Raw genomic sequence first — 13,663 nt, 5'->3', positions numbered from 1 at the left:
CCGCCACCACGCCCAGCTAATTTTTTGTATTTTTAGTAGAGACGGGGTTTCACTATGTTAGTCAGGATGGTCTCGATCTCCTGACCTCGTGCCTCAGCCTCCCAAAGTGCTGGGATTACAGGCGTGAGCCACTGCGCCCATCTCTCTCTCTCTTTTTGACAGGGTCTTGCTCTGTCACGAGACTGGAGTTCAGTTACTCAATCATAGCTCACTGCAGCCTCAACCTTTTGGGCTCAAGTGATCCTCCTGCCTCAGCCTCCTGAGTAGCTGGCACTACAAGCAACACATCACCATGCCCAGCTAATTTTTTTTGTTGTTGTTGTTTTTGTATAGACAAGGTCTCACTATGTTGCTCAGGCTGGTCTTGAACTCCTGGGCTCAAGCAATCCACTTCGGCCTCCTAAAGTGCTGAGATTACAGGCATGAGACGTCATGTCCAACCCTGCATGGTATTTCTGAGGAATGATATGATGAAATCTGTATTTTAGGATGACCAGTCATGCAGAACAGATTGAAGTGAGGAGTTAGGAGACAAGAAGGAAGAGATAAATTAGCAATTTGTTGAAGGAATATTTGACAGAACTTGTGCTGTAATTAAATACTGGATGAAAGAAAAGGAAAAGGCAGAATACAACTCCAAGGTTTGCTGCCTAAGTGGCTGGGAAGATGTCACCATCAACAAACAAGAAAGGGGGCAGGGGACTGGAAAAGTTAGTGATAACTTGCCACTAGCACTTCGTGAGCAAGGGCCATGAACTACCAGTTATATAATCCTGCAGTATTCAGCTGGACATACAAGAGGTCTTCACAAAGTTTATGAAAAATGTGTATTATGAAAAAACTATGCATAGATTTCAAAAAATTTTTGCACCAAAATAAATTTGTACTAACTTGTTATAACATGTCTGAGCAGGATTTACTCCGAGGCACTATGAAGGATAAGACATTCGTTTGAAAAGAGCCCCTGTAAGAGCAACATGAATTCTGCTAAAATTGAAGCAAGAATAAATATCAAGTTTATGGTTAAGCTTGGGTGGAAGAATGGTGAGATCATTGAGGCTTTACAAAAAGTGTATGGGGACAATGCCTCAAAGAAATCAGCAGTTTACAAATAGATAACTTGAGGTCTCAGGTGATCCACCCGCCTCGGCCTCCCAAAGTGCTAGGATTACAGGCATGAGCCACTGCACCCAGCTATGCCTGGCTAATTTTTGTATTTTTAGTAGAGACGGGGTTTTGCCATGTTGGACAGGCTGATTTTGAACTCCTGACCTCAGGTGATACACCTGCTCGGCCTCTCAAAGTGCTGGGATTACAAGTATGAGCCACCGCACCCAGCCAGATAATTTGTTTTAAGAAGGGATGAGATGAGGCTGGACTGTCCCTCTACTACAGACTCATAGTATTTATCTTCTTTAAGAATACTTGGCCAGGTGTGGTGACTCATGCCTGTAATCTCAGCACTTTGAGATACTAAGGCAGGTGAATCACCTGAGGTCAGGAGTTCAAGACCAGCCTGGCCAACATGGCGAAACCCCATCTCTACTAAAAATACAAAAATTAGCTGGGCATGGTGGTGGGCGCCTATAATCCCAGCTACCCAGGAAGGCTGAGGCAGGAGAATTGTTTGAACCCGAAAGGCAGAGGTTGCAGTGAGCCAAGACCACGCCATTGCACTCCAGCCTGGGCAACAGAGCAAGATTCCATCTCAAAAAAGAAACAAAATAAAGAAGGGATGAAATGATGTTGAAGATGAAACCCACAGTGGCAGACCATCCACATCAATTTATGAGAAAAACATTTTGTGTCCTAACTGAAGTGGGTTGACAACAGCAGAATAATAACCAACACGATAGGCATCTCACTTGGTTTGGCTTACATGACTCTGACTGAAAAACTAAAGTTGAGCAAACATTCCACTTGGTAGGTGCCAAACCATCACGCCCAGATCAGCTGCAGAGCTTTCCATGGGAATTTTAAATAAGCGGGATGAAGATCCTGAAGCATTTCTTTGAAGAATCGTAACAGGAGATGAAACATGGCTTTACCAGTACAATCCTAAAGACAATGCACAACCAAAGCAATGGCTACCAAGAGGTGGAAGTGTCTGGTCAAAGCAAAAGTGGACCAGTCAAGAGCAAAGGTCATGACATTTGTTTTTTTGAATGTTCAAGGCATTTTGTTTATTGGCTTTCTGGAGGGCCAAAGAACAATAACATCTGCTTATTATGAGAGTGTTTTGAGAAAGCTAGCAAAAGTTTTAGCAGAAAAATGCCTGGGACAGCTTCACCAGAGAGTCATTCTCCACTATGACAATGTTCCTGCTCATTCCTCTCAGCAAACAAGGGCAATTTTGCAAGAGTTTTGATGGGAAATCATTAGGCATCCACCTTACAGTTCTGATTTGGCTCCTTCTGACTTCCTTGTGTTTTCTTTCTTCTTCTTCTTCTTCTTTTTTTTTTTTTTTTTTGAGACAGAGTTTCACTCTTCTTGCCCAGGCTGGAGTGCAATGGTGCACTTTCGGTTCACTGCAACCTCTGCCTTTTGGGTTCAAGCGATGCTCCTGCCTCAGCCTCCTAAGTAGCTTGGATTACAGGCGCCCGCCACCATGCCTGGCTAACTTTTTTGTATTTTTAGTAGAGACAGGGTATCACCATATTGGCCAGGCTTGTCTTGAACTCCTGAACTCAGGTGATCTGCCTGCCTCAACCTCCCAAAATGCTGGGATTACAGGCATTAGCCACTGTACCTGGCCCTTGTTTTCTAATCTTAAAAAACTCTTTCAAGGGCACCCCATTTTTTCTTAGGTTAATAATGTATAAAAGAGGCTGTCTCATCCTTACAAGCAGCCTGCCCTCAACTCTCTCTCAGGGTGTTAAAAAAAATGTATAAAAGAGCCAGGCATGGTGGCTCATGGCTGTAATCTCAGCACATTGGGAGGCCCAGGCAGGATGATGACTTGAGCCCAGGAGGTGGAGACCAGCCTGGGAAACATAGAGAGATCCTCATCTCCACAATAATAAATTTTTAAAGAATTATCTTGGCTGGGCCCAGTGGCTCACGCCTGTAATCCCAGCACTTTGGGAGGCCAAGGTGGGCAGATCATGAGGTCAAGAGATTGAGACCATCCTGGCCAATATGGTGAAACCTCGTCTCTACTAAAAAAATACAAAAATTAGCTGGGCATGGTGGCACACACCTATAGTCCCAGCTATTTGGGAAGCTGAGGCAGGAGAATCATTGAACCTGGGAGGTGGAGGTTGCAGTGAGCTAAGATCGCGCCACTGCACTCCAGCCTGGTGACAGAGTGAAACTCTGTCTCAAAAAAAAAAAAAAAAAAGAATTAGCTGGGCACAGTGGCATATCTGTAGTCCCAGCTACTTGGGAGGCTGAGGCAGGAAGACTGCTTGAGCCCTGGAGTTTGAGGCTGCAGTGAGCTATGATAGCACTACTGCACTCCAGCCTGGGTGATGGAGTGAAACCCTATCTCAAATAAAATAATAATAATAATAATACAGACGGCCAGGCGCGTGGTGGCATGCACATGTGGTCCCAGCTATTTGGGAGGCTGAAGTGGGAGGATCACCAGAGCTCGGGGAGGTTGAGGCTGCAGTGAACTGTGATTGTACCACTGCACTCCAGCGGGGCAATGGGAGTGAGACCCTGTCTCAACAATAACAATTACATATATATGTTCTAGTATTTTCCTCCCATACCTTCCATGTATAATATCTCATGCACCCTGTGGTCCACCCCCCAAAGACATACACACAGCACTTTAGAGTCTCTGATGTAGTCAAAGGGAGTCATTGGAGGTTCTGGAACAGATGACAGGCATGGGAGCAGTTGATTCACAAACTGAAAGCTGAGACATCAAAGAACTGCGACTGCCTTGGAATGTTTCCCATGTGCTAGCCACCGCCTCAGTGCTTTATACATAAATCAGTTCATCTCTATAGCAGCCCTCCATTGTGAGTACCGTAATTGTCTTAACAGATGAGGAGACTGAGGCACAGTGAAGTTAAGAAACTTTCCTAGGGCCACACGAAATTGGTGGTGGGGGGTCTACTTTTTTTTTTTTTTCTTTTTGAGACGGAGTCTAGCTCCGTCCCCAGGCTGGAGTGCAGTGGCACAATCTCAGCTCACTGCAATCTCTGCCTCCCGGGTTCAAGCGATTCTCCTGCTTCAGCCTCCCAGCAGCTGGGATTACAGGTACTTGCTGCCACGCCCAGCTAAGTTTTGTATTTTTAGTGGAGACAGAGTTTCACCATATTGGCCAGGATGGTCTCGATCTCCGGAGCTGGAGGTCCACCTCGGCCTCTCAAAGTGCTGGGATTACAGGCCTGAGCCACTGCGGCCGGCTGGGGGGCCTACATTTGACCCCACGTGGTGGTTTGGGTTTATAGTCCATGTGCTTAACCTCTAGTAGGCAGGCAGGGAGCCAGTGTTCTTTCTCTTCTGTGACTTTGGTGAAGTCTCTCACCAGTCAGTGTTTGCCATGAGCATGCTAGGCACAGTGCAAGAAAGGAGCAAGGACTCACTATTGGCTAGGCCTTTCCTGTGTCTCTATAATTGATGGGTTTGGTTTCTTTTCTTTCTCTCTCTACCTCCTCTCTCTCTTCTTCTTCCTCTCTCTCTCTCTCTCTCTCTCTCTCGCTCTCGCTGTCTCCCCCTGAGATAAGGTCTTGTTGTGCTGCCAGGGCTGGAATGCAATGTAATGGTGTGATCATGGCTCACTACAGCCGCGATCTCCTGGGCTCAAGGGATCCTCCCACCTCAGCCTCTTGAGTAGCTGGAACCACAGGCATGCACCACCATGCCCGGCTAATTTTTTATTTTTTATAGAGACGGGAGTTTCGCCATGTTGCCCAGGCTGGTCTCGAACTCCTGGGCTGAAGCGATCTTCCTGCCTCAGCCTTCCAAGGTGCTGGGATTGCAGACGTCAGCCACCATACCAGGCCAAGCGGCTTGGTTTCTGTGGTTTTCGAGGGAGACGGCTGAGGGAAGGTCAGCTTCCGGCGTCGCGCTGCAAACGTCGCGCTGAGGTCATCCTTTACGGCAGGCGTCCGCGTCGCAAGCTAGTCGTCCTGAAGCGGCGGCCAGAGAAGAGACAAGGATACGAGCATCGGATCGGTAGGGGCTGCTTATATCCGCGCGTCAGTTTAGGTTAAGGACCTTCCTTCCGAGGTCTCTTTAACAGATTTCCTCTTAGCTCGCTGTGTGTCCCCTTCTCCCAGACCCGAACTCAGGGCGTGTTCCCTGCCCTCCCAGGCCGCTTCACCTCCACAGCTAATGGCACCGAAGCCTGGAGATTGCCGCTGGCTCCACTTTCTAGATTTGTTTAGGTTTTTGCCGGACTAATGTTTTGGTTTTCTGTTTCTTAACCTAAAGTCTACGATCCTTATCCCAGCTTTCCAGGCTCTGCGTGATTTCGGCCCCGTCAACCTCCTGAGCTCATTTCATTCTTTTTTCTGTCATGCAGGCTGCGCTCCATTGTCCCCCAAACATACCCAGCGCCTCCGGCTGTCTGTAACTCGAGCTGTTGCCCAACTGGAACGCTCTGCCCATTGATCTTCACTTGGCGAACTCGCAAGCCATCTTAAAGGCATTTTCAAGTCTCTGGGCAGAGTTGGTGCTTCCTCCTTCGAGCTCTTACCCACTCGTGTTCCTTGCAGTGTATTCCCAATTCCGAGTGTGTGTGTCTCTGGTGCTTACGTTGGAGCTGCTTTCCCCCGCATCTGAGTGCTTGGAACGTAACTACTCAGTAAATGATGACTGAGGGATGGGAAGGAACTTTAGAAGTTAAATTCACCTTTTTGTTGAGATGCAGGCTGCAGTGCAATGGCGCGATCTCGGTTCATCGCAACTTCCGCCTCCCGGATTCAAGCGATTCTCCTGCCTCAGCCTTCCTAGTAGCTGGGATTACAGGCATGCGCCCCCACGCCTGGCTAATTTTGTATTTTTTTTTAGTAGAGACGGGGTTTCGCCATGTTGGTCAGGCTGGTCTTGAACTCTGAGCCTCAGGTGATCCGCCCGCCTTGGCCTCCCAGAGTGCTGGGATTACAGGTGTGAGCCACTGCGCCCGGCTAAATTCTTTACATCTACCATGAGTACACATTTATATTGATATTTGTGAGTCTGCCCACGTGCTTCCTTTCAGTCATCTTAGGCAGTGAGGCTTTTTTTTTTGTTTGGAATACTGTTTTTTTTTTTACATTTAACATTATTATGTATTTGCATGTAAATTTTTTTTCCCCTAATATCTGTTATATTCTACAAAGTAAGTCTTAACCCATTTCTTTCACTCTGGGTGTTTTTTTGTTTTTTTTTTTTTTTGAGACAGGATCTCGCTTTGTCCCCCAGGATGGAATGCAGTGGCCAGGTCATAGCTCACTGAAGCCTTGAACTCCTGGCCTCAATCTCCTGCCTCAGCCTTAGGAGTAGCTGGGACTACAGGTGCATACCACCACAAGTGCCTTATTTATTTATTTATTTATTTATTTATTTATGAGACAGAGAACCTGACCAAAGGATCCAAATTCTTTTTTTCTTCTTCTTCTTCTTTTTTTTTTTTTGAGATGGAGTCTCGCTCTGTCACCTAGGCTGGAGTGCAGTGGCGCGATCTTGGCTCACTGCAACCTCCGCTTCCTGGGTTCACGCCATTCTCCTGCCTCAGCCTCCCGAGTAGCTGGGACTACAGGCGCCTGCCACCACGCCCGGCTAATTTTTTGTATTTTTAGGAGAGATGGGGTTTCACCATGTTAGCCAGGATGGTCTCAATCTCCTGACCTCGTGATCCACCTGCCTCGGCCTCCCAAAGTGCCGGGATTACAGGCGTGAACCACCACGCCTGGCCCTTTTTTTTTTTGAGAGGGAGTCTTGCTCTGTCACCCAGGCTGGAGTACAATGGCGCGATCTTGGCTTGCTCTGTCTCCCGGGTTCAAGCAGTTCTCCTGTCTCAGCCTCCCGAATAGTTGGGATTACAGGCATGTGACAACACGCCCAGATAATTTTTTTGTATTTTTAGTAGAGATGGGGTTTCACCATGTTGGCCAGGCTGGTCTCGAACACCTGACCTTAGGTGATTCACCCACCTTGGACTCCCAAAGTGCTGGGATTATAGGCATGAGCCACCGCGCCTGGCCCACAAGTGGCTAATTAAAAAAAAATTTTTTAGGCCTGGCGCAGTGGCTCACACCTGTAATCCCAGCACTTTGGGAGCCCAAAGCGGGCGGATCACCTGAGGTCGGGAGTTTGAGACCAGTCTCGCCAACATGCTGAAACCCCGTCTCTACTAAAAATACAAAAATTAGCTGAGTGTGGTGGCGTGCACCTGTAGTCCCAGCTACTTGGGAGGCTGAGGCAGGAGAATCGCTTGAACCCAGAAGGTGGAGGTTGCAGTGAGCTGAGATCACACCATGCACTGCAGCCTGGGTGACAGACCAAGACTCCATCTCACACGATGGGTGAGCCACTGCTCCCGACCTAGAAAGTATTTCTATGCATTGTTCTTTAGTTGTAATTATCTTTTCCTTGAGTTTTCAAAAAGCACAAAAACTGCTTATCTGCCATAAACTGGAAGAAACTATTTAATGAAAAAGTTTGGTGAGAAGAAATCAGGAGAATAATATCAAACAGTGTTCTAGAGGGCTACTTATCATGATTATCTAATTTTTTCTTAGAAATTTCTTAGTTGATTGCTTTCTTGTGGGATTTTATTTACTTATTTTTTTAAGTCTTCCATTACAGCCATGCCTTTCTTGGACATCCAGAAAAGGTTCGGCCTTAACATAGATCGATGGTGGACAATCCAGAGTGCTGAACAGCCCTACAAGATTGCTACTCGATGCCACGCTTTTGAAAAAGAATGGATAGAATGTGCACATGGAATTGGTGCTATCCGGGCAGAGAAAGAGTGCAAGATAGAATATGATGATTTTGTAGAGTGTTTGCTTCGGCAGAAAACGGTAAGGAAGTGATGGAGATGGAAGCTGAATTACTTTCTTGTTCCTTTGGGATTTTTTTTTTTTTAAAGACGAAGTCTTGCTTTTGTCCCCTAGGCTGGTGTGCGATGGTGCGACCTCGGCTCACTGCAGCCTCTGCCTCCCAGGTTCAGGCAATTATCCTGCCTCAGCCTCCCGAGTAGCTGGGATTATAGGCGCCTGCCACCACGCCCAGCTAATTTTTGTATTTTTAGTAGAGATGGGGTTTCAAGGCTTGTCTTGAATTCCTGACCTCAGGTGATCATCCCGCCTCGGCCTCCCAAAGTACTGGGATCACAGGCGTGAGCCACCATGCCCGGCCTCCTTTGGGATTACCCTTAAGTGTTTTTAGTGGGCAGTGGCTTGCCAAAATGTGAATTGGCAAAGCTTTTCTGGTGAAATACCTTTCCTACTTTGGTACCATGATGAGGAAATTAAATGCCTTCAGATATGAGGATGGCCCATTGTTTCTCAGCATTCTTTCTCTTCTCCCAAATTTTCCTTAGTATTTTACCCTGCTCTAGCCACTAGGTTAGAAATTGCATGTGTGTGTATACCCATTTTTTCAGTTGGCTGTGAAGCAGAGAATATCAACTAGCTTTGAATGTTGACCCTTGAAAATCTTTGGGTAAAAATATTTCAAATTCATTGAATCCAAAAGAGGTTTAACCTTGCAAATCCATTACATTAAAAATGTCTGGATTCATTCCACTCTGAAGAAGATGGAGGTGTTAATGAGATTGCTGTACATGAGTCTGAACAATGATGCAGTGGAAAAAGGATGTTAACAGCTTAGTGTTCACCTCCTCAAAAGTTGAATGAGTTGGCCAGGCACTGTGGCTCAAGCCTGTAATCCCTTTGGGAGGCCGAGGCTGGTGAATCATGAGGTCAGGAGTTTGAGACCAACCTGGTCAATATGGTGAAACCCTGTCTCTACTGAAATTACAAAAATTAGCTGGGCATGGTGGTGGGCACCTGTAGTCCCAGCTACTCAGGAGGCTGAGGCAGAAGAATTGCTTGAACCTGGGAGGTGGAGGTTGCAGTGAGCCGAGGTCATGCTGCTGCACTCCAGCCTGGACGACAGAGCAAGACTATCTCAAAAAAAAAAAAAAAGGTGGCTCATGCCTGTAATCCCAACACTTTGGGAGGCCGAAGTGGGCAGATCACCTGAGGTCAGGAGTTCAAGACCAGCCTGGCCAACAAGGTGAAACCTCGTCTCTACTAAAAATACAAAAATTACGCAGGCATGGTGACAGACACATGTAATCTCAGCTACTCAGGAGGGTGAGGCAAGAGAATTGCCTGAAACCGAGAGGCAGAGGTTGCGGTGAGCTGAGATCACGCCACTGCACTCCAGTCTGGGTGACAGAGCGGGACTCCATCTCAAGAAAAAAAAAAAAGATTTTTATGAATTGATACCAACAGGAGGCATTGTAGTAAGGTAGAAAAAACATTGTATTGGGAGTTAGGAGAGTCAGGTTCTGATGCTGGTTCTGCCACCACTCATTTGTTGTTGGTTGGTTAATTTTATTTTTATTTTTTATTTTATTTATTTTTTTTGAGACGGAGTTTTGCTCTGTCGCCCAGGCTGGAGTGCAGTGGCCGGATCTCAGCTCACTGCAAGCTCCGCCTCCCGGGTTTACGCCATTCTCCTGCCTCAGCCTCCCGCGTAGCTGGGACTACAGGAGTGCACCACCATGCCCAGCTAATTTTTTGTGTTTTAGTAGAGACAAGGTTTCACTATGTTGCCCAGACCGATCTCGAACTTCTGAGCTCAAGTGATCTCCCTGCCTTGGCCTCCCAACGTGCTGGGATTACAGGTGTGAGACACTGCACCTGGCTCTAATTTTGGTTTTATGTCTATAAAATAGAAATGGGATCTCCCTGTGTTGCCTAGGCTGGTCTTAAACTCCTGGGCTCAAGGGAACCTCCTGCCTCCACCTCCCACGTAGCTGGGACTACAGGAGTGCACCACCATGCCCAGCTAATTTTTTGTGTTTTAGTAGAGACAAGGTTTCACTATGTTGCCCAGACCGATCTCGAACTTCTGAGCTCAAGTGATCTCCCTGCCTTGGCCTCCCAACGTGCTGGGATTACAGGCTTGAGCCACCGCACCCGGCCTGGTTGGTTAATTTAATTTGTATCTTGAGACAGCATCTCACTCCCGTCGCCTAGGCTGGAATGCGGTTGCATGTTCACGGCTCACTGCAGCCTCAACTTGGGCTCAGGTGATTCTTCCACTTCAGCCTCCCACGTAGCTGGGACTACAGGAGTGCACCACCATGCCCAGCTAATTTTTTGTGTTTTAGTAGAGACAAGGTTTCACTATGTTGCCCAGACCGATCTCGAACTTCTGAGCTCAAGTGATCTCCCTGCCTTGGCCTCCCAACGTGCTGGGATTACAGGTGTGAGACACTGCACCTGGCTCTAATTTTGGTTTTATGTCTATAAAATAGAAATGGGATCTCCCTGTGTTGCCTAGGCTGGTCTTAAACTCCTGGGCTCAAGCGATCCCACATTGGCCTCCCAAAGTGCTGGGATTACAGGTGTGAGCCACCACACCCATCCTGTTAGTGGTGTTTTTGAGACAGGGTCTTGTTCTGTCACCCAGGCTGGAGTGCAGTGGCATGATCATAGCTTACTGCACTCTCGAGCTCCTAGGCTCAAGTCATCCTCCTGCCTCAGCCTCCCAAGTAGCTAGGACAAGCGCATGCCACCATGTGCGGCTTTTTAAATTTTTTGTAGAGACAAGGTTTGGCTATGGTTCCCATGCTGATCTTGAACTCCTACCCTCAAACGATCCTCTTGCCTGGGCCTCCCAAACTGCTGGGATTGTAGAAATGAGCCGCCATGTCCAGCAAACCACCACTAGTTTTGTGACTTGGAGCAAGTCATTTTTCCTTCTTAGTCTTATTTCCTTGTCTGAAACAATTAAAGAATTGCTCTAAGGTCACTTCCCAATCCTGTGAATTTATGAATAGGTAAGTTACCATTTTCAGGGTCACCTTAAGTGAATAGATACCTCCCCGTAAGTGAAGAAGCTAGTGAGTCAGAGAATTAGAATCAAGTCCTATTGTAAGTTCTTAGCATATTATAATGCATTTATTTCTCACAATAATTCTGTGAAATAAGTTACTATTAGTTTCCCCATTATACAGTTAAAAATTTAATTTTGGGAGGCTGAGGCAGATGGATTACCTGAGGTCAGGAGTTCGAGACCAGCCTGACTAACATGGTGAAACCCCTTGTCTACTAAAAATGCAAAAAATTAACTGGGTATGGTGAGGGGGTGCCTGTAATCCCAGCTACTCAGGAGGCTGAGGCAGAAGAATCACTTGAACCCGAGAGGCGGAGGTTGCAGTGAGCTGAGATCACGCCACTGCACTCCATCCTGCCTGGGCAACAAGAGCGAAACTCCGTCTCAAAAAAATCAAACAGATGAACAAACAAAATTTAAGGCAAGGAAAAGTTAAGGACATTGCCTGAACTTATATAGCTAGTAAATGGTGGAGCTGGGATTTTATCCTGGCAAGGCTGGCTTCAAAACCTATCCTTTTATCCAGAGTTATTGCTTTTAGCTCAGAGGAAGATTTGAAATATGGTATTGTCATAGTTCAAAATCATGACTAGTCTTGTGTTGGGAGACTCTAAGATAAATGGTAAGAAAGTAATCTTTTAATGTTTATATCAGGGTTTTTTTCTACTGAAGTTATATCAACACTTTCTTTAAGGTTAATGAGATGTTTAACTGAACATATGAATTTTTCATATCTTTGTGAAAAGTTAGTCATTTGTTAAAAAACTTATGTCAGGAACTAGTCCAGGCACTAGGAATACAGTAAGCAAAACAGCAAAAAAATCTCTGACTCGGTGGAATTTATACTACAGTGGGAGGAAGGGCAGCAAAATAACAAGTAAAAATACAGGTAATAATAAGTACTATGAGGAGAATAAACAGGAGAAGGATAGAAAGTGCTAGGGGCAGGAGCTAGGTGGATGCTACTTTAAATAGGGTAGTCAGAGAAGAGCTCAGCAAAAGAAGACAGACCAGAGAATTAAAGAAAGCGAGCCACATGGATATGAGGGAAGAATGCTCCATGCAGAGAAAACAGCAAGTGCAAAGGTCGCTGAGCCGACTGGAGGGAACGAGGGGAATATTAAGAGAGGAAGTCACTAGAGTAGGCCTTGTAAGCCATGATAAGGATTCATCTTTTTGTCTCACTAACATAGAAAGCCATCGGAGGGTTTTGAGCAGAGGAATAGTGTGATCAGAATTAGTAAATTTTCTGTGTCACAGAACCCAGGGACCAGTTCATTGTTGTGACTTTGGTGTAACATAGCTTTGATTTGTTGAGAAGCAACCAATGCCCTATGTGAGTAGAAGAGACAGAATTCAGGACTCAGCGGTGACTAGTGGCTGAGTAAGAATCAGGCCTTTACTTCCATATGGAGAAAAGAGACCTCATATTGGCTATTTCTGCTTCATTCGTACCCACTGCATAGTCACCAGCAGCAGTGCCACTTCCACATAGAATATGTAAGTGCTGAGGTTGTCTTAACTTTTATTTATTTATTTATTTATTTATTTTTATTTATTTATTTTTTGTGATAGAGTCTCACTCTGTCACCCAGGCTGGAGTGCAGTACCGTGATCTTGAGTCACCACAACCTCCACCTCCCAGGTTCAAGCGATTTTCCTGCCTCAGCCTCCCAAGTAGCTGGGACCACAGGCGTGTGCCATCACGACTGGCTAATTTTTGTATTTTTAGTAGAGACGGGTTCACCATATTGGCCAGGCTGGTCTCGAACTCCTGACCTCGTGATCCGCCCACCTTGGCCTCCCAAAGTGCTGGGATTACAGGCATGAGCCACCACGCCCAGCCCAGCTTTTATTTATTTATTTACTTATTGAGACAAAATCTCGCTCTGTCACCCAGGTTGGAGTGCAGCAGTGCAATCTTGGCTCACTGCAACCTCAGCCACCCAAGTTCAAGCGATTCTCCTGCCTCAGCCTCCCCAGTAGCTGGGATTACAGATGTGCACCATGATCCCCGGCTAATTTTTGTATTTTTAGTAGAGACAGGGTTTCACAATGTTGGCCAGTCTGGTCTCAAACTCCTGACCTCAGTGATCCACTCGCCTCAGTCTCCCAAAGTGCTGGGATTAAACTTTTAATATTTTAAAAGATTTTAGTGTACACAAATGTGCCTCTTAAAGGTTTTTGCAAATATCCGTATTGCTATATATATTAAGAACATTTTAGTTGTTAGTTTTCAGAGAGGTTATGTATACTAAAAATTTGTTTGAAAGCTTGGGAAGTGATTTCATGTTCATTCTTTGAAGGCAGACTTCATTTCAGAGGCCCTGTAAGATGAAAGGCCTTCTGTAGTTTAAAAATGAAACCAAAATTGATGTCAGTTTTGCCAGTTCTCACTTTATGGCACATATCTCCTCCCTCAGTTTAATTGCCGTTTCCTTTGACAGATGAAACGTGTGAGTACCATCAGGAGGCAGCGGGATAAGCTGATAAAGGAAGGGAAGTACACCCCTCCACCTCACCACATTGGCAAGGAGGAGCCTCGGCCCTGAGCAGAGCAGCTGCTGATGTCTGGAGGCTGATTTTCCCGTTCTCTGTTCTCCACTGGAAAAGTTGTTTACAGAAAACCTCCTTGTCAAAGTGT

General features: G+C 46.1%; 1 protein-coding gene across 1 annotated transcript; it reads left to right on the top strand.

Moving 5' to 3' along the window:
* The first annotated feature begins 4,825 nt into the window (after positions 1–4,825).
* Positions 4,826–13,663, top strand: NDUFS5 (NADH dehydrogenase (ubiquinone) Fe-S protein 5, 15kDa (NADH-coenzyme Q reductase)). The gene is made up of 3 exons (XM_011955267.1): positions 4,826–5,133; positions 7,750–7,967; positions 13,467–13,663. The coding sequence occupies exons 2-3, from the start codon at positions 7,752–7,754 to the stop codon at positions 13,569–13,571; spliced, it is 321 nt and encodes a 106-aa protein (XP_011810657.1). The 5' UTR covers positions 4,826–5,133; positions 7,750–7,751; the 3' UTR covers positions 13,572–13,663.

Source organism: Colobus angolensis, unplaced genomic scaffold (assembly GCF_000951035.1).
Source record: "Colobus angolensis palliatus isolate OR3802 unplaced genomic scaffold, Cang.pa_1.0 Scaffold4, whole genome shotgun sequence".
NCBI classification, from domain to species: domain Eukaryota; kingdom Metazoa; phylum Chordata; class Mammalia; order Primates; family Cercopithecidae; genus Colobus; species Colobus angolensis.
Note: the sequence above shows the minus strand (reverse complement) of the source record. Positions and strands in the feature narration are given on the sequence as shown.